Source organism: Strongylocentrotus purpuratus, unplaced genomic scaffold (genome assembly GCF_000002235.5).
Source record: "Strongylocentrotus purpuratus isolate Spur 01 unplaced genomic scaffold, Spur_5.0 spur5_scaffold_3, whole genome shotgun sequence".
Taxonomy (NCBI): Eukaryota; Metazoa; Echinodermata; class Echinoidea; order Camarodonta; family Strongylocentrotidae; genus Strongylocentrotus; species Strongylocentrotus purpuratus.
The window spans coordinates 7,159,738-7,186,865 of NW_022145609.1; the positions used below are offsets into that span (position 1 = coordinate 7,159,738).

The 27,128-nt window shown below is 35.5% G+C and overlaps 1 protein-coding gene across 4 annotated transcripts in view; it reads left to right on the forward strand.

Moving 5' to 3' along the window:
- LOC100890753 (receptor-type tyrosine-protein phosphatase F) overlaps positions 1-22,858 on the forward strand; it is a 51,640-nt gene extending 28,782 nt beyond the window's left edge. For 3 of the 4 annotated variants that reach the window (XM_030996244.1, XM_030996247.1, XM_030996246.1), the window contains 24 exons: positions 48-151; positions 873-1,083; positions 2,112-2,205; positions 2,889-3,132; positions 3,785-3,824; positions 4,586-4,685; positions 5,570-5,656; positions 6,213-6,253; positions 6,943-7,139; positions 7,448-7,535; positions 7,916-7,992; positions 8,442-8,478; positions 9,444-9,541; positions 9,924-10,037; positions 10,759-10,913; positions 11,878-12,013; positions 16,930-17,079; positions 17,724-17,823; positions 18,247-18,320; positions 19,144-19,278; positions 19,712-19,846; positions 20,704-20,858; positions 21,213-21,348; positions 21,846-22,858. In XM_030996244.1, the coding sequence (XP_030852104.1) occupies positions 48-151; positions 873-1,083; positions 2,112-2,205; positions 2,889-3,132; positions 3,785-3,824; positions 4,586-4,685; positions 5,570-5,656; positions 6,213-6,253; positions 6,943-7,139; positions 7,448-7,535; positions 7,916-7,992; positions 8,442-8,478; positions 9,444-9,541; positions 9,924-10,037; positions 10,759-10,913; positions 11,878-12,013; positions 16,930-17,079; positions 17,724-17,823; positions 18,247-18,320; positions 19,144-19,278; positions 19,712-19,846; positions 20,704-20,858; positions 21,213-21,348; positions 21,846-21,923 (2,786 nt within the window). In that variant the 3' untranslated portion in view covers positions 21,924-22,858. The remainder of the gene's footprint in view (positions 1-47; positions 152-872; positions 1,084-2,111; positions 2,206-2,888; positions 3,133-3,784; positions 3,825-4,585; positions 4,686-5,569; positions 5,657-6,212; positions 6,254-6,942; positions 7,140-7,447; positions 7,536-7,915; positions 7,993-8,441; positions 8,479-9,443; positions 9,542-9,923; positions 10,038-10,758; positions 10,914-11,877; positions 12,014-16,929; positions 17,080-17,723; positions 17,824-18,246; positions 18,321-19,143; positions 19,279-19,711; positions 19,847-20,703; positions 20,859-21,212; positions 21,349-21,845) is intronic. The other variant, XM_030996245.1, reaches the window with a different exon arrangement.
- The last annotated feature ends 4,270 nt before the right edge of the window (positions 22,859-27,128 follow it).

Genomic DNA, 27,128 nt, shown 5'->3' on the forward strand with positions numbered 1-27,128 from the left:
TTGACTTGTATTGCACTTTTTTAATGATCTTATTTCCTGCTGTATAGTTCCTAGTGAGCCCCAGGCGTTGGCTGTTTCCAGCAGATCAAAATCGTTACTGATTACCTGGAAGGAGCCGAGGTACCCCCGTGGAAGAATCATCTCCTATACGGTAACCTCAATACTATATTACCAGGAAAGATCTCCTATTGCTTTATGTGTATCCGAACTGTAATCCGTTTACTAACCTTCTCTTTGGAGTTCTCTTCTATATCAGGCAATATTTTTTCTAAGTCGAAGTTTCCAGTATTTTCGGTTAGACTAGGTGACTAGGCTTTATCTGATTGCTTGAATAGGACTGTTATCTTGATATACAAATATAGTTAATCCATTTAAAAAGGAAACGCATTTAAAAAATAAATATATCAACGAGCAGGAGGTAATTCACGACCCACATTAATCATTTCTGAATTACTGAATCATATGCTGAAGTATAGGTACAGTTGTGGAGTTTTAGATGAGTCAAATAAGCTTCACAGTGTTCATGTAGGTTACCAGTTGGCTATTCAACTCTCATTAAAAAGAATCGTTTGAACGCCCACTCCCCTCCCCCCCCCCCCCCCCCCCCAAAAAAAAAAAAATTAAGCAGATGCATTTTACCGATCTTTTACAATGAAAGGACACAGACTTTTCTAGTTGTTCCCGAGTCAAATTGCAAATATCCATAAGGTGACCTTAATACACATCAGTTGATGATAGTATTATTCACAATTGCGTTATCTTTTTCTTTCTCTCTCTCTCTCTCTCTCTCTCTAACTTTTTTTCTCTCTTTCTCTCTCTCTCTCTAACCTCGCTCTCTCACTCTCTCTCTCTCTCTCTCTCTCTCTCTCTAGCTGGCTTACAAAGTAAAAGGAAAGCCATACGACAGATCATTCCAGCCAGAAAAATCATTTACGATGAAAGAGATAGCGGGAGCCTCTTTGAGCTTTGAACTTGATGATCTGGAGCCAGCTACACTCTATGAGGTCTACGTGGTAGCGTCCACTAGCAAAGGGGAGGGAGAGTCTAGTCAGCATGTTGATGAATTTACGCAACCTCCCGCAGGTATTGGAAGAAACATGTAGGAAGTTTTGACATGACCCTCCCCCAAAAAAATAAGATAACAAATAAAATAAAAATAACAAAAAACAAATTACAAACGCAAAAAATTGCAAAATATAATAATAATAATAATAATAATCATATAAATAAATAAATAAACAAATAAATACGAATAAACAAAGAGCCTACATTAGTATTTGAGTAAATAAATAGATAAAATAAAAATATTTAAAAACGGATTATAATATTGTGAATGGTTTTTGTATTCCATCTACTGTGACAATGAAGTTGAAGGCCATTAGACAAACCCTTCAACACTAAGTTTGTCTTTGCATACATGTTAGCATTAGTTTTACAGGCGTTTAATTCTTACCATCTCTCTCTCTCTCTCTCTCTCTCTACGTGCCATATCCTGAGACGTTGGCGACCATAGAGTGCCACAACTCTCTATCCCATGTTCTATGAAGTAATTCATTCTCCCCGAGATCAATTCCACATTCAGAAATCCCACTCCTTAAGCTACTCATCCACAGTATCCTCCTGTCTACCCCTACTCCTCCTCCCCTCGATTCTCCCAGTCAGTGCAAGATTTTCCAAACCATTCTTCCGTATAACATGGCCCAAGAAGCTCAGCTGTCGACTAACTCTAACCATAGACCCCACTATTTAAGCTTTTCAAGTCTCTATGACACTTCTTATCACTTTATATTAACAAATCGAGATGAAGGGGTTCGATTTATAACAGGGACAATACGTCCGGGTCCCAGTTCGTAGGTAGAAGGACTTTACTGCAACCATCTTCTACTTTTCTTTTCGAATAAGAAAAGAAGAAAATAGCACCACTATCCAACTTAATTGCTACCAGACTACATGTCCTAACCGACGTGTATGGCTGTGGACAAGTGGTCTGTTTAACGTGTGCAACTGTAAACAGAGGGTTTTTCTAATTTTAATATTGGACAAAGGGCATTGCTCAATGAGGTTTAAGTTTCATGTTGATATATCTTGTTTGTATTGTGCCATATCTGAAGAGCTTCCGATGCCCAATCCACCAGTGATAGTGTCTTCACCTGACGGTTCGCCTACCATTCAGTTTAGCGATGTGCTTGAATCTCCATATATAACGTAAGTATTCTTGCAAGCAGTGTCTCGCGTGCTCCAGCTACATATTCCAAACGATGATTGTCGACCTTAAATGATATAAATCTTCGTATCATGTTTAAAAACCATGTGTATATATAGACCACGGTTAGAAAAATACATTATGCTATTATTCTTATTATCATTATTATTATTGTCATAATTGTAGTTGTTATTACCATTAATAATACCATCATCAGTATCTTTATATTCCCATTATGTTGCCAATGCCTGTCTTCCTAACGCACTGCTCTTCATCATTATGCGCATTGCCTTTTTTAAAGGGGAGAAGCCGGGAATGCATTTAGTGAGCCAATGGGTTTCAGTACTGTCTTTTTCGGAGACAAGGTGGATGGCCATTTCTATCGTCATGTGAATCCACATTCCTGCTATATATTCGTCATAGACTACCTCCCACAACTTTTTTAATGAGCTCTTAGTATAATACTTCCTGAATGTGATCATTCTTAATTTGTGAAAGCAACTTTTTCTAGAAAGTCTGCCAGTCAGTCTCATGTCATGTAATGATGTATAAAAGCTGGAGCCCAACATTATTTCCACAAGGGCCTATATAAATTATGGTTTTCCTCGTCCTTGCTTTATAACAAAATAATACTTATTAAAATTAAGGAGGTATAATCATGCCAAATATCCCCTTGCACTCTCAGGCACATACTTGTTGCTGTTGAAGAAAGACTTCCGGTAGCAAGGCGCCGACGTCAACAGGCAGCGTATGGATCCTTTGCCGAGAATCCTTCCTCATACATAACAGCTAGCATCAGCAAAGATGATCTTCCGATAGAGCTAACTATAGGGGATAATGAGACTTATGGAATTTACCACAATGCACCCCTCAAAGACAAAGCGATATATGATGTACGAACAGGTGTTGAGAGCAACGTTGGAGGAATGGTAAGATATTAACGGTGGATATGTTCATATGTATGTCCCAAGTGATCGCCTGTCGGCCTACACTATGTAGTGGCCTACGGTTGGAAGTGATACTTCCGTGCAAATATCGGTGATAAGGAACAATAATGAGGAGCTTAAGAATGTGTGGTTCCGTCGTGTGTAACTGAAATCGTGAATATTGTCTACTCTTGTAGCTTGTACACTGTGTTCCTTCTAGATATCAGAAACATGCTATGTGCGGTTTCTATTAAAGGACAGTTTCCGTGACAAAAACACAACAACCCCTTTTTGGATCAAAGAATTCAAGTGTTATGTGTTAGCTTTTTAGAGAATTACAGTATTTTGTAATACGACTCCTACTACATAATTTGATGGACCATTAAAGAAAAAACCTTTTTTTTTAAAGTTAACCGCAATTATGAATTCAAACCAAAGTGGTCTAATTACTTGGTCCTTGTCAATACCAGAACTATTGTGGAAGTGCAGAATATTTGGCCATTGTATGTATATCGTAGAATCATTAACACGCGCTTTGCGCTTTCCTGGAATAGAAAAGGTTCTACTTTACTGTTTTAAAACTACCACTGGATAAATACATCAACATTTGATTTCAGAAAATGATTTACCGATTTCTTGTTTTCCCTTTATTCAGAAATCCACCCTTTTCGGAGATTCGACTGAAGTAAAGACAGGTAGGGAGGCTTATTTTATGAGATTTTTTAACTTTGATTTGCTTTTGCTTTTGAATGGATATTGGCCTACGTTTAAACAGATATGGCACGTTCTCGTCACTTGAACTTGTAACTTCTTTTCTGAATGAACCGATCTTTTCATTATGTTCAATATCACTGCCAAACTAGCTATGAATAAGTAAGCATACATTGTTAATAGTAAAACAGATCCGAAAATCGAAGTGATAAATGCAACCATAGATCATTGAGCCAATTTTTTAAGTTAATGGCTCTTTCCCAAAATTCCTGATTGGCATCAGTTTTGTTTGCAAGATTTTACTAGTCTATCTTATGATTATATATACTACAGTATCTATACTGTACGTTATCTAGAAGTCTACATTAATATAACAATTCAATACAAATAGAATTTAGTAATTCCGCCGAGAAAGGATTCTTTAATCTCTTTTAAAACGTATGTCTGCTCTTCGAATGAATTGAGTGATTTTTTTTTTACAACAAAACTACAAGAAACTAAACTGAAATGCTGATAAATATAACGGTATTTAATTTTCTATGTGGATACAAAACATGGTTCTCAGGAATAATTTCTCTTAGCAGTGCAAAAAAAAAAACTTTAGGTGAAGCCAATTATCACCCATTTCAGGTTTGACATTTTCATTTAGATATTTCTATGGCGGAAAATGCACTGTGCCTACTGTAATTTCAGTCAGAATTGAAAAGTTAAAATTCACCTCTCCCACGTCCTTCATCTTCCTCAGGGCCAACAGGTGGAGGTAACTCTGTAGTCCCTGTGGTAGTAGGGGTCATATTTGCTCTCCTCCTCGTAGCTGTGGTGGTAGTCGGTGTTTTATATTACAGGTAGGTTAATGTGGATGATTCTGTGCAGTATGACACGCACTACATATGTCTTTGTTTGTATTTTCTTTGTTTTAACCATTGAATAGGCCAAATGGTGCTTTCTCGTATTCATTACCGTAGGACATATAGTCATATTAGATTCTCCATTCGTGGAAGAAAATGGTACTTAGACGCATATGTCGCACGGGATAAATTATATATTGCTCGGAATATCTTATATGTCCTAATATGGTATCAGCAAGTGCCTTCATTACCGATACACGTGCGCATTATATTCCAAAAATCCGAATAGGACAACATGATAATATATATTTGGTTGGCAATTACTGTGGCTATTATGTTCTTAGTAAAGAGGAGAAAAGTTGACTTGAAAATGAAAATCTAGTACTTTATTTGCAAAGAGCAGCTCGGGTAATTAGCACTGTAGTACTGGGTAACTTTTAACAAACGTGTTGTTTCATTTTCCACACATTGATTTTAGCTTATTCAACTACAGCATGGTACCTGTTTTCCTAAAATGATAATTACAATTTGGCATATTTTAATTGTATAGTGCTGATACCTTCGGCACATAGCGCCCACCGTATTACGACGGCTATAACGATTTCGGCCTACTCAAATATTTCCCCCTTATCATACAATGACCAAGCCCTCTTACACATTGGTTTAATATGAGATAAAGGTGAAAGTTGGCCACCAAATAACAAATACCACTAACAAAAATTTGATGAAATTAAGTAAGATGAAAATACACAGCCTCTCATTATGTTGTACATATCGTACAAAAATGCCTTACGTAATTTGCTAGGCAATGCTATGGAAATGTACCAGTTAAAAGTAGCAAATGAACACACTTCTGGTTGTTACAATCCTTTTACAAACAGAAAGAGAAGAGGGAAGTTCAGTAGACTTCCAGCGTCCATCCTAAGACCGCGGAGAACCCCACCTGTCAGAACCAACAACAGAAATCAGTGAGTCCATACACCCTCTCAATTAAGTTTCGTTTATATATGTAAAAGAATTGGACATACGTTGGATAACTTGAAAAAATGTTTTGTAGATAACTAGATCGATGGTTATCAATATATAAGCCTCAGGTATTGTAACAGTATGATTCTTTGCGTTGGCTTACATGGCATTGAGAAGTAAAACGAGAAAATTACTGATTTTTCACAATTTTACAAAAGTATTCTGAAGCGTTTCTATACTACAAAAGAGGGTAAAACATCATACAATTTTTACGTAACGTTTTAATGGATTGGAGTGCATTTCAGTAATAATGGGTATGAAGTTAATTGTATAATTATAATGTCTGGGGTAAATATCAAAGAGAGATGACTACTTCGGCGCAAAAAAAAGGATTTTTTAATTTATTCTAGGTTCAACTTCCACTAGCGTTTCCCCAATAGTATGAGTTGGTAATGTGTTCCTTAATGGGCATTCAAATGCCCATCTACAAATGCATGTATATGAATTTCCAATACAAATGAGAACATTAAAGAAATCTTCTGTTTTTCCCCCATTCAGGTTCAATGACAATGTGCCAATGAGACAAGTGCATAGCCTTGGTAAGTTATGTTAAAATGTTTCAATTCATGTACACCTAAATAAACTTAATGATTTATTTGATTGAATAACTTGACTCGAGGACCCCTACAACTATCGGGATCAAGGGGCATTGGTATCATGTTTTACCCTGATCCCTGGTTTGATTTGTGGCCCGAGTTCGAGTGGAACTTTCACTTAGTCAGCACTCTCTAATGAAGGAAATACAACTATTGTTGAGATGTCATAGGCCTGATTCCTATCGACCAATCACAAACCGTTTCTGGAGGGGGAGGCAGACAGAATGTATTATGGAACACACGAGTGACTTAAGTTTGTCCTCCTTTGGTCAAATCACAACCTTTTCAAGAGTTTTTGCGCCTTTTCAGGAAAAATGTACCCCCTTAACAAGTTTAACTCCCTCGAACATGATTTCTTAGATGTTATCTACTCGATTAAAACCTCTAAAAACACCATTCTCCCGATGTCTGTGGTGTATTTGACACTCTTTATGCGTCACGTGCCTTAACGAACAGAAATGCCATTTCCACGCGTTTTTTTTTTTGGGGGGGGGGGGTTGGGGGTTGCGCGTGTGAACACCACTAAATGTGTTTAAAACCGCCTACACCATATTTTATCATCATATATTATATTTAGAACCAGGGCCATTCGAACATAGATGCTGACAAGAAATTCTGATCAATTTGTGTAGGTCGAGGTGGTACACTTCTCAACGCGCCCTCCGTTGACGGCTTAAGTAACGCAGCAGATAACGGAGAAGACGGGGCTATCTATGCTAACCTACAACCGGAAGAAAATGCACATCAGCCTATCCCACTTGACCAACTCATCACCTATGTGGCTCAGAAGAAGGCTAGCACAAAGAATGGCTTCAAGCAAGATTATGAAGTGAGTGCCGCTGGGTTTTGCCTTTTCACGTTGGAATGCAAATTAAACAGGTCGGCTATTAGGCACAATAATTTGAGAAGACATAAATTATTTCCTACATTCGTAATTATTTTGAAATATGTTTTCTTTCAATTCGATTGCAAACGGTAAATTACTGTTACTTTACCATATTTGCATTTTTAAAGATATTATATTTTGTTCATAAAAGATACGATTTGTTATATCCATATGGACATTTGTATGAACTTTAACTTTTATATGCTTCTGGTGGTTCAAATGTCTAAACGTTTTTGTTTCTTCTAAACCAGAGCATTCCAGGTGGGCAGCTTCACCCGTTGGATGTGGCTAAGAAGATTGAGAACAAGCAGAAGAATAGATACATCAACATTATAGCCTGTAAGATTATATGGTTTCCCATGTTAAAGAACGCTAACACTAGCTTAAATAATTAATATTGCTTGGTTTGGATTTAATACTAGTGGGTTTAACAATGAAGTTGTAAGAAAGGTTTACTGCTTATTGTATTACAGGAGTTTTTTAAAATAAATTTTGTCCACACATCTCTTTTTATGAGACTCTCTGGAATCTTAAAATGTTAATAATATGCTTCGCTTTAAATAAATCTTTCACTTCCATCATGGTGTTCATGAGAAAATCCACATCTTTGCGTATGATTCGATTTGTAATTATATTTTTAAACGTGCATAAATAAGCTTTATCTGCAGTCATCATGGCAACTATATATATATATATATTATAATCAAACTTTTCAACAGATGATCACTCCCGCGTCCAGTTGCCTTTTCTTGAAAACGATCCACATTCAGACTACGTCAATGCAAACTTCATTGATGTAAGTATCTACAGATTACCCCTAGAATTTAGAGCAGTCGTTATGGTGACAATGCTTTGGCGGTTTAGGTAAAACTTGCTCCATACATATTCTTAAAATATGTATTTTTTCAACGTATCCAGAAACAATTTTATATTACATGTATTATATAATTTTTCTCTATGGATAGTCATTTCATACCTGCTATTGTAGAAAGTGCACCAAACTACACTTCTGAAAATTATATTTTATTCTCTAACAATATTAAATATGTATCTGTGTTTTTCCATCATAAATATATGAACATACTCGTTTAGTACTTACCTGTAGGCCCAGTCATTCATGTTGATTGAAATTGATTTCTATATTGTTTATCATTCATTATTTTTTTTTAGCACACGTATGGTGGCAGGAAAGAAAAAATGTGTTGATATAGACTTATTAATGTCAAATATGTTTTGGTTCTACAGGGTTACAATTACCCAAGAAGGTACATCGCAGCCCAAGGTAAATATATTTCCAGAAAAATAAATAACCGGTAACTTTTACAGTGTGTAAAATGAGTACATGAAATAGGCACAAAAAGTGTGTAACTCAACATCACTAGCATCTTTTGCATCAGCATTAAAATTAAAACATCAAATCAATTAATCATAACCTAGGATATAATATATCTTTATATATCCCAAAATACTAAAAACAGAAAAATAATTTAATCAGGTTGTAATAAGTAGATTTATTGCAGATATGAAATAGAAGGATTCCCTGTTTGATAAGTGTTGGTATATTTTCTAATTACAATCCAGAGATTATTGATCATTTGCTTCTGAAAATCAATCCAATCTAGTTCAAGGCAATCTGATCCACAACTTATAATAACCCATGATCTCAATCACATTAGGTGGGTGCTCTAGAATTTCTTGACCTAGCAGGCAAGAAACTTTATCTGGAATAGCTTGCCTTTTGCTTGACCCGCAAGTGTAATACTTTGTTAGAGCCATGATAATCTTCTGTAACGCACCTGCACAATGATTTTTTCAATTGGATTTGTTTTATTATTGAGCAATTATCCACTAACAATAGATGGCCTCCTCGTAATGAGAAACATATCACAACACCGACCGCTTGTAATCTGCTGATAGTAATATAAAAAAGCAGTTACCATCTTCATACTTATAATTGCAGAGAAAATACTTAAACTATAATCAACTTTACGTGGAGTATCCACATGATTAAAATATAGAGAAGGCCCACCTCTCTTCAGATCATTTTCATCCACCAGTGCTTGCAATTTTAGGTCATTTTTGGTTGCAAAGTTGCGTTATCCTAAGAAGTCGTTTAAACAATGAAAAAAGAAGTCTATTCATTTATGGAATTTTCTACAATCACTTTGACTGACAGTAAACAATTTTGATATCTTTTTCACAAATTACAAATGCCTGAGTTTATGTTTTTAACATTTCATTCACTAGGTCCCAACGTAGCATCGGTGAAGGATTTCTGGCGTATGGTATGGGAAGAAGACTGCGGCAAGATTGTCATGCTAACCAATACGGTAGAGGGTGAAAAGGTAACAAAATTTGTCTCTTCTATATATCCGCCAGTTGATTTTGAATTCATCTGCATTATTTTGGCATACTCGATGGATTTCAGCCTCTATGCAAAGGAAATGTCTAGATTTTTTCTACATTAGTTGCCTAAAGGCTATGATCTTGATTTTAGGTTTTGTCGTGAGAAAAAGACGTTTGTCTCGTCGCCATGTAACTTTTAATACTGTATTATCTCTTAGCATCGTTTCATCGTTCAAAATTACTTTCATGCTTTGTCTATATAATTTGTTTCAAATGAAACACAATGGCAGCGACCCCTTCGTACCTATTCTTGATCAGTTCGTGCAGTTTAGTTTTATTTATGCCATTATCAAACTTATTGTGTCTTTCTTCTTCTCATAGAGAAAGTGTGAGAAATACTGGCCTGACAAGAAGATGATATATGGAAAAATCACCGTAACGATGAAGAGTGAAGAAGTGAATACCCATTACACGGTCAGGACATTCAATGTCGTGGTAAGTTATTGTACAGCTTTTGAGGCTGTAATATAAATTAAAAGGTAGTTGTAGTGCAGTATAAACTAGACAATGTTTTCCTTATCACTGTAAAACGGGTATCGTGTCTTTAATTTGAAAGCATTGGTGTTAAATGGGTACCCGGTAGGATGCGACCGTCATTGTTTGTCAAACAGTTTTTGAGCGTCAAATAACGCCTGGCTGGAATGCTCCCTAGGGAGTGTAGATTGTGCACACAGTGAATGCGAGCAAGCACTGAATCCGACGACCGGGGTAAAAGTATATCTGTAAAGCGCCTAGAGACATTGTATCAAGCGCTATGTTAAAGCGGAATACTATTATTATTACAACGTAGGCATTAAAGAACAAACAATTGCCAGTACGCATGATTTGAAATTTGCCATGTTTTTTTTTCTTTCATTTGACCATATTGCCAGTTAGACTGTAGAGCTACCACACGTTGTCATACAGTATTTGATCCTGTTTCCATGATAACGATCGTCCCATGGTAAATTTATTTCGAGAACAATTTTACCGTTACCTTTTAGCCTCCCATGGTGGAAATTTTCAAAATATTTGACCAAGTTAACATTTTGGTCAAGTGAAGTTTTCAGTATGACAACACAATTACCACATATCTTGGTTTAGATCTGATTCAAACTTATAAACATAGTTGGCACTCGATCTGTTTATATTCACTGAATATATATAATATCTGTAGAAGTTTGGGGAAAACATCCGTGAAGTTGTCCAGTTCCACTACACCTCCTGGCCTGACATGGGTGTACCCAAGTACACCACACCTCTCATGAACTTCATCAGAACCGTCAAGCAACATCATACCGATAGCCAAGGAGCCATCGTCGTCCATTGCAGGTAGGTTTTTTTTTCTCATTGAAGAGAAGAATTGATTTTGTTATTGAAGGACAGCCGTACTTACCTACCAACCTCCTCGACAACTACCCCCCAAAAAGACCATTTACTGAGCTGTGACATGCTGAATAGCAAATTCACCGGGATTGACATAGCAGATGCTTTTTAATACGACGTGTCTCTTACTTATGCTAGATATTTGGAAATAGTTTTGTGAAGACTCGATATAATAATGATATAAACATCTATACTGAGAAACATAATCTCATCAACGACACCCCCATTATCACTATGAACATGACTGACAAAGAAAGCGGACAAAATATACAGTTCCTCAGGTAGACAAAGGAACATCCCTTCACTGCTATTATGTAAAAATGTGTAGAACAGGTATCACATGCATATTCACCTTTTTACATAATAGCAGAGAAGGGGTGTTCCTTTGTCTACCTGAGGAACTGTTTATTTTGTCCGCTTTCTTTGTCTGTCATGTTCATAGTGTATACTCCTCAATTCCACTATTCTTATCAGGCCTTCCATTCCTGCAATTAGTAATGTACATGTATGAAGTGCATTAACATGCAGTCATATCAGGGTGATCTATATACCTTGATTGGGTCTTAAGTGTATGATTAGGGTTAGGATAGTGTGAGGGTGTGAGGGTAAGATGTTGGGTGTAAGTAGTTCTGAGATGTAGTCTGGACACATGTTGATGAGAGATAGGATTATTATACCGTAATTGCTGGGGAGAAACAGTGTTGGATACTCTATACAGAAATCACCCACATACCCATATTTTTTTTTCGTAAAAATCTGCTATAGTCATGATCCTCTGCATTAGATTTGCATTTTCCATTTTTACAGAACAATGACAAATTTGAGATTTGTTTCAATGTCTGTAACAATACACATCCCGCTTGAAGGGTCCTTAAAATTTAATCATCTACTTTGTCTTTCACCGTTTTAGCGCTGGTGTCGGGCGTACAGGAACGTTCATCACATTGGATGCCATGTTGGACCAGGCAGAGGCAGAGAATACCATAGATGTCTACAATTTCATCACGGGCATGAGGCAGAATCGAATCAAAATGGTTCAAGTAGCGGTGAGTTTATTCACTGCAATGTTAATCTCACAGGGTAAAATAAAGCGATTCATTACACCTGTTATACAAAAAAAATGAAATGGATTTATATAAACAAATTGTTGTCGGGCAGGTCCAAATGATTTTCCCATACGTTACCGAACACGTCTAAGACTATATCTGATCATCGCATTGAGTTAATAGCACCTCTAAAAGGTCAGATAATGACACATTTGATGTCAATGTAGGTGTAGAACTACATATTACATATATGCAACATTTAAAGACATATCTCAGCTTGAATGGTGAATATGAATGTTTATCCCAATGAAAATACGAATGACCAGCTTATTATTGAATTTTTTCTCCGATATCATTAAATTCTTTCAACTTTGACAAAAAGGCCCAACATGATTTACAATGAGTTATATGATGATATGATGGTATGGTATGGTATGGTATGGTATTTATTTCATTCTTCATAAAAAAACATATACAATACATACAGAGTATTAAAAAAAAAAGAGAAATATATAAATACATGTAGAAGGGTAACATTACAGATAATATGAATAAAATAAAAATAACAAGGAAACTAGTTAAGAAAGAAAATTTATGTCGAATGAGGGGTCAACAAAAAAGAGCATTTAGCCTTGTTAAACGTTGACCCCTAAACAAGTACGTAATTAACATAACATTAAGAAGAAAAAGAAAGCAGGTAGAAACAGTAAAACGGAAAAGGAAAACATTATACAAAAAAATAACATATATATATATACTATGATATTCAGGTTGTTGAGTACAAATTTGATAAAAACAATCGGAAGGAACGTTTAAAACTATTTAAGGAAGGTTGATTCTTTAGATGGTTTGGAATCGTGCTCCATAGATGAGGACCTTTATAAAAAATAGTAAACTTTGAAATATTAGTTCTAACTTTTGGCAGATGGTATTCAACAGCATTACGTGTATTATAATTATGTATGTTACTATTTAAAATAAATTTTGATGTAATCGGAGATGGTAATAAGCCTCTAGAACACATAAACATAAATATTGCAATATTCAATCTATTAATGTCATAAACATTTAGGAGATTTAACCGGGAAAAGATTGGCAAAGTATGAGCATGATATGGTGAATTAGAAATTATTCTTATGGCTTTTTTCTGCAAAACAAATAGTTTAGTAATAAAATAATCATGATTGTTTGACCAAGCAATATTACAATAATTGACATGGGAGAAAATCAATGCATAATATAACATAACTAAAATATGTCTTGGAAAATGTCTCAAACGGTAAATAATGCCAACAGCTTTGGCAACACGATTGCATACGACACCAACGTGTTCATGCCATGTTAAAGATTCATCGATATGAACACCTAAAAATTTCACACAAGAAGTACGATTAATTTGATGACCATAAAAATTGATTGCAAAATTATCTTCAATACGTCGTTTAGTGAATACAATATATTGGGTTTTAGCAACATTCAAAACTAGTTTATTGTTGATCAACCATTCACTTAATTTATTTATTTCAGAATTGAATGAATCAACTAGCGTACGGAGATTATTATGAGACATGAACACGCTGGTATCGTCTGCAAATAATATAAAATGTAACAAATCAGATGAACTCACAATATCATTAATATAAATTAAAAAAAGTAAAGGACCAAGTATTGAACCCTGGGGCACTCCACAACGAATGGGCAAATATGAAGATTGTTGATTTTGAATAGAAACAAATTGTTGACGATTTGATAAATAATCTTTAAATAATTGCAAAAGAATTCCACGAATACCATAAGCCTCTAATTTACGTAACAAAATTACATGATCTAAAGTATCAAAGGCTTTACTTAAATCAAGAAATAAACCAATTGTGAACTGTCTAGAATCAATTGCATAAGAAACTTTATCAATGAAATTAAGAAGAGCAGTCGTTGTGGAGTGTCCCGTTCGGAAACCATGTTGATTTTCAGACAAAATATTGCACGATGTTAAAAAAGTACTTAAACGCTTATATAAACGCTTTTCAAAAATTTTAGAGAAAATAGGGAGGACAGAAATAGGCCGGTAATTATGTACATTAGTGCGATCACCACTTTTAAAAACTGGAATAACTTTGGCTATTTTCATTTGATTAGGAAAAATACCAGTTGACAAACAAGAATTGAAAATAGAACAAAGAGGTACACAAATCAAATGTATAATTTTCTTGACAACAGTAATATTAATATCATCATAACCAGCACTGGTATTCTTCAAACAACGAACGATATCGATAATTTCTTTACATGATATAGGAGTAAAATATGCTGATTTGTCATTAACAAATACATTATCATTGTAGAAACTGTTGGAATATTGCACATTGTTTGTCAGATTGAAACCAATATTAACAAAATATTCATTAAAGCTTTTAGAGATATCTTCTTTGTTTGTAATTGTGGAACCATTTACATCAATTTTTTCAACACAATGTTTGACAGATTTCGTACCAAGTTCTCCATTAATAGTCTTCCAAATTAGTCTAATATCACCCTTATCATGATTAAATTTATCCTTAAAATATTGATATTTAGCTTTCTTAATTTCATTTGTAACTTTATTTCTGTATTGTTTGTAAACTCTTTTCCTATATTCAGTTGAATTTTTCAAAGATTTTTCATACAATTTCCATTTCTTTTTAATTTTTTTCATCAATACTTTATTTATCCATGGTTTATGCTTACGTCTATTAACATTTATTTCTTGCAAAGGAAAGCATTCTTCATAAATGCGAATAAATTTTGACAAAAAGCAACTATAGCTCACATTACAATCACTTGATTTCAAATTCCATCTGACATTTTGCAATCGTTTACTGAATTCAAAAATATTACTATCATTAAACTGTCTTTTGCTTATTACATATTTCTTTTCCTTGATTTTATGATGACAAACACTAAATACAGGAAAATGATCTGAGATATCAACTAAAATAGCACCGTTTAATTTATTAGTAACATCATTAGTAATAATATTATCTAATAAAGAAACACAACGATCGGTCACCCGAGTAGGGTGATGAATGAGTGGATACATAGAAAAAGTTACCAGCATATTTAAAAAGTCATTAGCTTTATGACAAGATGTGGTATTTAATAGATTAATATTGAAATCTCCCATCAGATATACCATTTTATTCTCTGTGTTTATTTTATGAAGAGCTGAACCAGTTATATCTAAAAATTCTTGCACAGACTGATCAGGTGGCCTATAAATTACTCCTATAATTATGTTCTTATTACATACATTCTCTATTTCAATAAATATACTTTCTATTACTCCATTGTTAATATCTAAATCACCTCTATGTTTATGAATCAGATTTTCCCGAATGAACACACCAACACCCCCTCCTCTCCTCTCAGCTCTACTATTATGTAAAAAGCTAAAACCTTGAATATTGCACAATAATGAGTTGTCTTTCAGCCAAGTTTCAGTTACGCCCATAACAGAAAACTGAAAATTCAGACTATTTAACAAAGCAGAAATACCATCAAAGTTACTTAGAATACTACGACAATTCATATGTAATATGGAAAAATTTGTCGAGTTCAAAGAATATTTCAAAAGGGTAGAATTAAGGTCATCAGGCAAATAAAAAGATTGATCTATTCCAAACGTCTCATTATCTCCAATCATAGGTGACAAAATATGGGAAACTGTACTCAAATCAACATTACTGATCGCACGTTCATATGATGCCCGAAGGGTCATCATTCACACGTATACACATAAATACACAAGAATAAATATTCACAAAACCAAAGTTATTACTACTATTACATTGAAAAAAAAAATTAAAAAAATGTTCCAGGAGTACAGAGTACTGCAGATTTGGAATGCACCACAGTAATTGCATGATTGATAACAATGGGGAAATGGGTCTCTGTAGAGTCAGTGATAGCTTCAGTGCTAGAGAAAAGTCTTTAATAGTCACTTTAAGTCATTTTCGCTCGTAATTAATCGTTTAATTTGTTTGCCTCCACTCGTTGGGAAGAGGCCGAGTATTCTGCCATCGGAAGACCATGCGGTAAGTGTCTTCTCACAATTTTTCGCTTTTGCTAGTAAGTTAGCGTTTGTCTTGGTAAGGTCCTCGTCGATCCCCATTCTTGTGCCTTTCAGTTCGCGTCGCTTTGACAAGACAAGACTCCGCATACGGTACGACACGAATTTAGCGATGATGACGTCAGGTTTTGTTCCGTCATTGCGTTTGTTGCTTCTTGTTGAACGGGCAGGGGGATTCACAGATTCCGTAGTCTTTGTAGGCAGGCGGTGTGATCGTTCGATGTCCTCTTTCTTCAAGGTCACTTTGAGCCTTTCTCGAGCAAGCTCACAAATGAGGTCATCAGTGTCCTTTCCCTCTTTGTGTGCGACACCGTAAAAACGCAAACAATTGCGTCGCGAGTATTGTTCTTGGATGTTGGCTGTGCGCTGGACCCTGGTCAGCGATGATTGTTGGTCTTCAATCAACTTTTTTAGATCAACGATCTCCTTCTCCCTTTCATTGAAACGACATTCTAGGTCCATGATCTTCCCTTCATTTATATCAATTCTATTCAAAAGCACGTTGATCTCTTCATGAAGGGCTTCACGGACTGTTTGTCGGATTGAATTAAGAAATTCTTCTCCCTTTATGTACCGCTGGATAGCGTCATTAGCAACGGATTTCTCCGTATATCTGATACTATTCATCATAATCGCTATCATTAATTTGGCGTATGGGACATGTTTCACGAAGCCGTCCTAAGTACAAGTTCGTCGACGTCCCAATGGAATGCGTGTATTAAGCTCGACACCTGCTTCAAAGGGTTGTTGGTGAGCTTGTACTTTAATATGACGATTTTTTTTTAAACAGTAGCTTGTTGTTTCCTTGCAGGAGCAATACCAGTTCATCTACGATGCCTTGTTGGAGACCTTTGTCTGTGGTGATACCAGCATAGCTCAAGATCTTTACCTTCAGCGATACCCCTCCTTGCTAGCTCCTAGTCCTGATACCGGCTCCACACTACTACAGGAACAGTTTGAAGTAAGTTCTCATCGAGTTGACTAAGCTACCCCTTTCTTAACTTACACCAGAAATATGAGTGGAATGAATAGAAAACTTGTACAGAGTAATTTCAGGGAGATGATTGGACCATTGAACATTATATTCTCATCAAACAGCTATTTGCTTTGAGACTGTGACCGATAAATGTATTTTGGGCTTACTTCTCACTGATAAAGTTATTTTGTTATTGTTCCATGTGTTTATTACAATGTGAGAATAATTATGTATTATTTTATAAGATAAATAATTCTTACTGCAAATATCGACAGTATGATGATTTGAATCAATCATAAAAATTTAATTTATGCATTTTCAGTGCTCTTAATTGTTCGGCTGTACGACATTTGCTCCTGTGACTATTGATGCGCGACCATTTCCTACACAAACCATATCTCGACTCCAACTCTGACCCCTATACTTCACCCAACATTAACCCTAAACCTAACCTGTAATCCAATGATAACCCTAACCCTAGCTCTTTACTTTTGAGGAATTAAACCGCCGGCGGAGAAATTGTCGCAGGAGATAATGTCGAATCGCCTGTTATTCACGATGAACAAAAACTATAAGCTTAGAGATGAATCGAGATTTCGTTAATTTTGTATTTTGTTTGTATGTTTTAGCGTCTAGACATGTTTACCATCAAGCCGAGAGATGATGAGCTGAGGACCGCCAGGAATTCGATGAATGTCCACAAGAACAGATACCATGACAAGCTACCAAGTTAGTCCTAGATCATTTGCCACTAGATAGATGAGAAGACGAAGCTACCTTTGTTGTATCAATACTGCAAAGACAATCACGTGATTTATCCTACTTCAAGAGAGTCGGATGAAATCCTAATAACAAGGATATCCAAGCTCTTTAAAATTCCCAGCAAAATATGTTTGTTATACATGTTAAAAATGAAACAGAAGTATACAAAAAACTTTAACAGAGTGTCATGTAACTCTTAGCATGCTGATAAGCATTTTGACAATAATACATGTAGGTGTAGGTAACGCCCTTAGCAACCTGATATTCCCTTTGCATGATATTTGAAGAGACTCACTACCATTACTATTTCATTTTCGGTGAATATCCTCTAATTGTTTTCCTCCCTTGTGCGACTTACTTTATTCTCTGTTGTCTTTTGTCTCCTATTAGCGGACAAATCTAGACCATATCTAATCACAGAGGTGGAGAATGGAACCAACTATATCAATGCCTCTTTCCTACCTGTAAGTACATATTTCTAAACATCAAAACATCAAATCATCTGTTATATATGTATCCCTATTTCATCATAGTCTGGTATATAAGATTTCAGCAAGGGCTCTAATTGGACTACACAAATCACTTTCCAGGACAATTGCAAACGCTACTTTGAAATCAAGTACATTATCATTTGACAAATACTGTATTTAATTACTTTAAACAAATCATTAGGAAAGCAGATACCACGATGGTCACTAAATATTAAGGCATGAATTTCCCTTCATTTTAGAAACATTAATTTTAGACTTCTGATTTCCAAACCATTGTATCAGACTAATACAGGCTTAGTGCATATTGCAAGAAGTACAATTTTGAATCTATTTCTGGCACATAAGAGCAAGTTTTGCTCTGGTTGATATTCCTGCACCTTAAATGTATCGTTTAACATGTTTAGGGGCCGCAGTTTTCAGGGTTCTAATTCCATGGTGTCCATCCGACATCAGAGGATCATTTGGGGGTAAATTGCATATCAAAGAAGTTTACACGGAGTGAAATATTCAGATGTATTTATCAAACGAATTATATGGGATAAATGAAATTCTCCTGTATGGCTTTCTCTTGAAATTTTAAAAGGAAGGAAAGATAGACAATTCACTCCCGCTATTTTAAATTGTAGACATTCCATAGTACTAAATTGTTCATTATTGTCTCACTTTCACTATAGGATCACGGGTTGTGAGACGGGGGGGGGGGGTAGAGTGATTCAGTTCGCTTTTCCCCTTCCAGGCAAAGGTGGCGCCAAATACTTGAATAAATGATAATAATGATACTATTTTTCTCTGATAGGGATACACCAAGAAGGACATGTTCCTTGGTACCCAGACGCCTCTCCCAAACACAGTGGGAGACTTCTGGAGGTTGGTCTTTGACTACAAGATTTCCACCATCATCATGCTCAATGGCTTAGCCTCAGAGGACCAGGTATCTATTCTCCCAGACTCAAGATAATTCATGTAATACATTGTTATCCTCATGAAAGAATGATAGTGGACATTGTAAATTGTAAAAGCTACGGAATGAAATTTCGAGAGAATGTGTTAACGGTATGATGCAGAACAGTTTAATTGAGAATTGCACTTATATATTCAGCGTAATTTTTTTATTTCTTTTCACAATTTTCTCGATTTCTCATTGTATGACAAGTGCGATATCTGCCTAAACTTAAGATTCAATCCCATTATCTACATAATATCTGTTCAATAGTTAACCATGCTTTATAGAGATCTGCGTCATATTCGTAAAAAGATATGAACATGTATTGGTTTGGAGAAGAAACAAAATCCACCGGTGGGCCTATTATTTCAATTCGGTGTACTAACTTTGGATTTTTCATTTTTCTATTTTCCTCCAATAGTCAATGGCCGAGTACTGGCCGGATGAGTCTGAGAGTGAAGTCACGTTTGGTCCTTTCACCATCACACTCATTGATGAGGAGCACTATGATGAAATATCATGTAGGACTATGGAACTCAGAAGCACTACGTCCAAGGTACGTAGCTCGTATGATCGTACGAAATCTGGTCTGGTAGGAATTGTTGAGTGGTCAATTTATTAGGGTACAATTTTCTAATTCCTGACTTCAGCTGTGAACCCAAGACTAGAACTTACTTTTTTAAATCAAATATTATTATCAATTTACTTATGAGCGCCTCAAGTTGTAAACATGCCTGCCTTACCTACTACACCTGATATTAACCACACTCATTATGCAAAGTTTTACTCAAGACATGAACTGACATCGATGTATTTGATTATGTGTGATATTATGATTGTGGCAACCACAGTCTATTCATATACGATTTTAGTTATTTATCGGAATATCCAGCTCCATTATGTAAATTAGTTCAACTATTGTTATGTATTTTTTTTTTTTTTTTTTTTAAATCCAATTTTGTTGCAATAAAGTATTATTCATAATACTTCAACGCCTCGCCTAACTTCAAACCCAATCGCAACCAAAACTCAAACCCGTTATCATTTACGAAGATCATCGAATCACTAATTTGTAAATGTTTTGATTAACACGAAATCTCTCTCTCTCTCTCTCTCTCAAAAAGAAAAAAAGAGGAAATTATGCTTAGTAACGCAAATGAAAAGTCACTATATCAGTTCAGGCTTATGACAGTGAATGATATTCTAACATTACTTATGATTACTGTGAACAGATGGATCATCAGAATAATTCTTGACATGAGTTATTTTTTTCTACCTATACCAAGATATTCATTCAGCTTCATTAGATCTAACAGTGTCTCGTTTCAAAATGTAGATGTAACATATGTGTTGTAATGAATTACTTATACTTGTTACACAACGTGAATTCAATTTCCTATTCATCCATTGTAGTCTCGAGTTCAGACCGTGTACCAACTGCAGCTCACCACATGGCCCATAACATCTGAGATATGTGCCTCGGCCATCTCCTTTATGGAGCTTCATCGCAGGGCTATGGTATGGAATGAGGCCAATGCTAAAGATGCACCGATCATGGTCCATTGCAAGTAAGTACAAGACTTACTTTACGGAAGAATAGGAATTTCACATGGAAATGTATACACTTGTTTATACAGCGCAGGAAAGAATAAGATCAATAGGAAAATAGAGGGGAAGATGAGGGGTGGGGTGGCGAGAGCGAGAGAGAAAGAGAGAGAGAGAGGGAGAGAGGTTGAACTTGGCAGAGATAGGAACATATAAGTTATTAACTAATTTTCTTTTTCATGTGATATAAAACCTGTAGTTCATCATCTTATTACCTTGTGGTGAATACAATGTTCCCTGCAATGGTTGGATCTTGACGAATGTATTTCACACAATGATTACATCTTGACGAGTGTGTGTGTAAATTTTTCTTGTAGGGATGGTGAAGGAGCTACAGGAACATTCTGTTCTCTTTCATCGGTGCTAGAGAGACTAAACGTAGAGAAACTGGTTGATGTCTTCCAGGCTTGCAAGAAAGTTAGGGCAATTAGACGAGGGGCAGTGGCATCATTGGTAAGAGACTGGAAAATGCGGTTCTAAACTGCACGACCAGTTCTTCAAAGTTCGTTCATCAAAATGTAATACAATGAAATATGTATGTTTTGTCAAAGTTTACTTAAAGTTTGAATTTACAACATGATGACATGATTTATGCAATTGATCTCCTATATTTCCATATCTTCATATGATAAGACGGGCCATTATTTATTTCAAAATCAAATTCAAATCAATATACAGTCAAGCGCAATCATTTTGCGTCGCCGTTTACCACGTCCAAGTGTGATTGGTCAATTAAATTCGAATCTCCATTTCATAAGCCGCCAACCGGATCATATCAAACATCTAGGGTTACCGGTCTTCTATTCAAGATGTAAAACTATTAAAGGCTCTCTGTTATTTTAAATTTCAAGAAAAATGAAAACTGAGTTTGTATGCTTTTATATGTTCAAAAAAATCTTTGAGGTTCGGAAAAAGACTTTTATTTAAATCAAATATTTGTTTTATTCCAGGCCCAATATGAGTTCATCCACTCTGTTCTTCGACTGTATCTGGATTCATATGACATCTACGAGAACTACCGGACATAGGATGGTTCTGTTTTAGTCAGCACGCTCATCCAGTTATGAATAATGTGGGATGTCAAAGTGGATCTGCCTTGTAATTTCAGCATTCATATCGTCGAATGAGTCGAATGGTTAATGTTCTTGATTTGAAATTTTAAAGAGCACTTTTACACATAATGTGCTACAGATTTGTATTTTGTAATGATTACTTTATTCATGTTGATGGGAATAGCCTAATACCTTCTTTGGATGTATATAGAGTCCCTTTAGCGTAGGGTTAATGCTATCTTGTATCGAGTTTTCGTAATATCGAGATGTTCTTGCTATAACATGTGTGCCATCATAATAAATACAACTATGGCTTGTGAATTTTAGTTAAATGTGGAATAGGAGAAAAACACTTGTTTTAAACTTAGGTGAATAGTAATAATAAAACGTCGTCTTTCTGTTTTCAATTCCACGTACTCAAGGATAAATTTTCTTTAACAAAAACACAATGGTTATGAATAATTCTGAATATTAGCCTTAACCTGTTAACTCGTCGCTTTAAAACATGAAATACGATGACACATGAATGGACTGAAGAAAAATCAACCTTTTTCTAATTCTTCAGGTTTACAAATAATGTGAAAGAGTTATTTTATGTCGGAACTTAATAGGCATCCAAACACCTCGTACCATAAAAAAATCATATACTCTGTTGAAGGTAATCACAAATTGCAATATATCAGTGCATCAATATTATGTAATAGTATGTATATATCTATGGTATGTCTAAAGTTTTACTTCTGTGCCCTTTGGCGGACATTTATATTGCCCTATTTTTGTTCTGTGTATCATATATGCAATACTAAAAGTCTATGCATCCGAAAAATTTCCTTGCATGTATCATATTTTAGATTTAGTCGTCCGTCTTCATCACTGTTGTACTTTGTAAAACGTACTGATAACTTAAAGGTGAAGACCAGTAAAGGTAAAGACCAGTTATGGTCATGCGATTGCATTGTAAAAGAAACGTTGTGGAATCGATCAGAAAAGGTTGATCATCTAGCATCTAGCATCTGCAAGGTTCTGGAATCATCAAAATGATAAGAAATTTGGCCCATTCTTCGTAAAGTTACAAGCACTATACACAGAAAGATGTATATGGGACTACCCTATATCTCTCACAGTCAAATAGATATAATAATTTACCAAATATATCAATTAGTAGGCGGTTTCCCAGCAATTTTGTTATCATTATGTATTAGTCAAAACATATTCTTTCACATGATTGGTAATGAGAGCTTCCATTTCATTTTTAGAAATTGGGGCGTTTCCAATACTGGTCTTTACCTTTAACGTAAACAAAATATATAGCGCACATTGTATGGGCCATTGGTACTAAAATTGTATTGCAATAATATGTCAACATGAATTTGTGTGTAAGATTATACACTCATAAACACTTTCTAAGCATTCCAAAAGGTATCATCCTAGTCAGTACTCTCTGAAATGTTTCTATCTTAATATACATTCTTAAAATCTAATCATGAATTAAAATGTGGATTTTATGTATTTGTAATTTGAAATGCAATGTGTAAGTACAAGTACGTTTAATGCTGGTGTGCTATAACATTACAAATATGCAAGCATAGAAAAATCATACAAAAATTAGATATATGGATTTGATGTATATTATAAATGAATTTGTAGTGTATTTGTACATGTATGTTAAGGTCGTTTTGTTATTACATTAGATTTATGCCAGCATTATAATATGATGTGTTTTTGTTTACGTACATGCACATGTGTACGTACTGACTGTATATAGAGCAGATCGTCAAAATGTTGACTTAAATAAAGAATGTACACTCAGCAACAAAAACCAAAAGGAAAGTGGAATCACTCCGAATCAAAATTTTCAATATAAACCGATAATAAAATATAACAATATATATGCAAGTATAGACAAAGTATTATTCTACCAACGTCAATGAATATCAAGTTTGTAACTTTCATGCTTGGATTGACACAGATTAAGACTTGCCTTTCCGTTCCACCCAAGGTCGTGGAAGACCTAGGAGACCTCCAATGCTCACGAACATTTGAATGGCCAGATGCCCACTACGGCAATTTTTGCCACTTCCTTTAGAGACTCATTTATTGGTAAATGGTTAATATCCTCTCTCATTTATGAAGGGCAAATTCAAATGGCATATCATCTTAAGCAGAATTATGAATATACATTTATTTTGATATATGAAATATAAGTTTACATGAAGTATTGATCTTGAAATCTTAACTATGAATAGTGTCCACATTCCTTTTTTGCTGAGTATATGTAGCTGCAATGGCCAGTCATGTAAGATGCAAGTGTCCATACTACACAAATTACTTATCTAGAGAGAATAACACGCATGTAGTTGAGGTAAATTTATGATGATGTCAACTTCATGCTTGTGACTTTTTATTTACTCGGTCATTTTCCGTGTGAACCACGAAATGATTTTTAAAAATGCGTCATTTTCATAATATTTTTTTCCGTCAGTTACTCTTCAAAACGTCGTTCATGAATGTCTTTTTTGATAAGATTGTAATGTAGTTTAATGAAATCAAATTTTAGATCCCTAGATTCTCTCATTTGGTTGAAATTTACGAGCGATTTATTATTTAATCACGTACTAAAACCATGGAAAGTAGTAAAATGTAAAAAAACATTTTTATGTAAACACTGTATTTAGGTTCTGGAAATTCGTTTTGCGCTAACAATTTAAGAATTGTATACATGTACCGTGTCAGTAAAAAAAAGATTGTCATTTATTTTGAAAGTCAGCTATAAACGAAATGTTATCATACATCTTTTGAAAGAATGTTTTATCCCGAATCGTTTGTTATCATTTATGTGTGGTATGTGTTCACGCTCGGATGAATAGGAGGTATTGTTTGTGAGAGTGCAAAAATCGACTTGCGCAAAAGTATTAAATTGAGAGAATAAATTGCATGTATAAAATGAGATGCATTGCATATGCTTTTTTCAAAATCACACACAGACACACACACACACACATAAGGAGCACCCACGCGCGCGCGCACACCCACACACACACACGCACACACACACTTCCGCGGACTCGCACAAAATACACGCAGCCAAATCTTTATTACGTAATGAACATTTCTGTAAAATCGCGAATTTTCCATTTGATATCAAAAAGGAATTTTAATTTAATCATATTGCCATAATGAAAGTTTTGTACATTAATCGATTACATATACCCCCCAAAAATCACATCATTAAAGAACCGATAGTACGCCATTAGGGTCCATTTCAGAGGTTGATGGATACGGGTGGGTATAGAACTTCTGTATGAGAGTGCCCCCCCCCCCCCGGTTTCCATCCCAATGGAAAGAACGAAACAAGAAGGATCTACAACATGTTGTACAGTCATTGTGTGCAAAACGAAACATGATCCTCACACAGGCACAAGCTTATTGCAATTTTGCAAAGTTTCACCTGTTAGAAATTTTCTGTGTACAATTATAATAAACCAGGAATGTATATTGCAATTAATACGGAATATCGTCGCTGTGTTCTTTAATCAGCGAGGATTCGTCCCCGATAGATCATACAGAACGGCGAAGAAAATAATTATCTAAAATGTTGTATTCAACTTCAGGGCCCTGGGAACGATTTCTTTCACCGGGGGTGCTGAGATATATACAGTGCGTCCCAGCAACGAAACTCCGTTTCGTTGACGATCAGCCATGCACAAAGAAGACGAAATACCTGATGAACGGCTGATCTTTAACGAAACGGAGTTAAGTCTTTTGTCAACTCTGTTAGTTGCTACGGCAGGCAGCCAGTGAAAACGAACTCGTTTGATCAAATTATGGAAATGCAAGCATTACTTTAAACAAACAGAACTTTGTTATTCCTGGCTCATTTTACCTGATGGAGGTGTCATATAAAAGAAGAGAAATTGAACTTTCTAGAAATGTGATTTTCTCCTTGAAATTCAGATACCGCCCGCCAAATGACTTTTTGGCTTCCTCTCTTCAAATTGCTTTTTATCACTCATGCGTGAGATATGAATCATATGAGTTGCATCAAATGAAAGAAGAGGATCTAAGCTTTCCAAAGTCTTGTCATTAATTAATTACAATTGTGATTAAGTTATGATAAAATATCGATAGTTCTCCGTTTCGTTTTTTCTGGGACGCACTGTATATACATTCTTCTTCTTCCAAGAGTAGGAAGCATTTGCAATTTTAGAACCACATTAGGCGCATTTTCAGGCACCTCCTGGAGTAATATGACATGAAATTGCTTGTCCTACCCTCTCCAAGTGTAGGGATCTTTTGCAATTTGAGAACCACATTTGGCGCATTAAAGTCCACCGGCACTTTCTGGAGAAAAAAAAACGAGGCCTTCTGATTGGTTAGAAGTTAGAGAAAGTGATCTGTCACGTCGTGATACGTTGTAAAGACGTATAGTTAAGACAAATTAGTATTAGAAATATCAATTCAAATTCGTAATAATGTTTTCTGGAATAATAACTTGTTTTACGTGGTCAACTATCTCCTCTCTGCATTAATCTATTTCGATATCGTCTTCTGATAACTTAAATATACATGCATTATTAATAGAAGGGGAAAATGCTGATAAGGCTTCTGCTAGCTACCCTGGGATTCTGCACCATCATTGAGAGCACATCTAGGATAAAGCCGTCCCCTTCTCCGCTGCTACAAGCTAGCCTACATGCCAGTTGCAGTACTTCAGCATGGAAGGAGGGGGGGGGGGCTTGCTAAATTGGGCTAATTGCGTCAATTTCGCCCCACAAATGATTGAATATAACTGAATTCAAGCGAGGCACAGATAGAAAATTAATACAAGAACCCAAAGTCTCTCCCCCCCCCCCCCTCCCAAAGTTACCCGAAGCCCCCGTTATTTTTCTAGAACCGTGCCTGGATGTACTAAAGTTCGGAGCTGAAATAGGCTAAGTTTGTAAATCCCACCCCAAAAATTACTGTTTATAAATACATTTAAGCGAGGCTCAGATAGCAAATCAATACAAGAACCCCCAAGTCCCCCCCCCCCCCCCCCCAAGTTCATCGAAGCCCCCAATATCATTTTAGAACCGTGCCTGCTGACTGTGTCAAAGTACATGTAGGGCCCAGTCTTCAGTCAACTTAAAACTCCAAGCAAGCCTTGCCTTATGGAAGAATTAACAGATGTCCGAATAATAA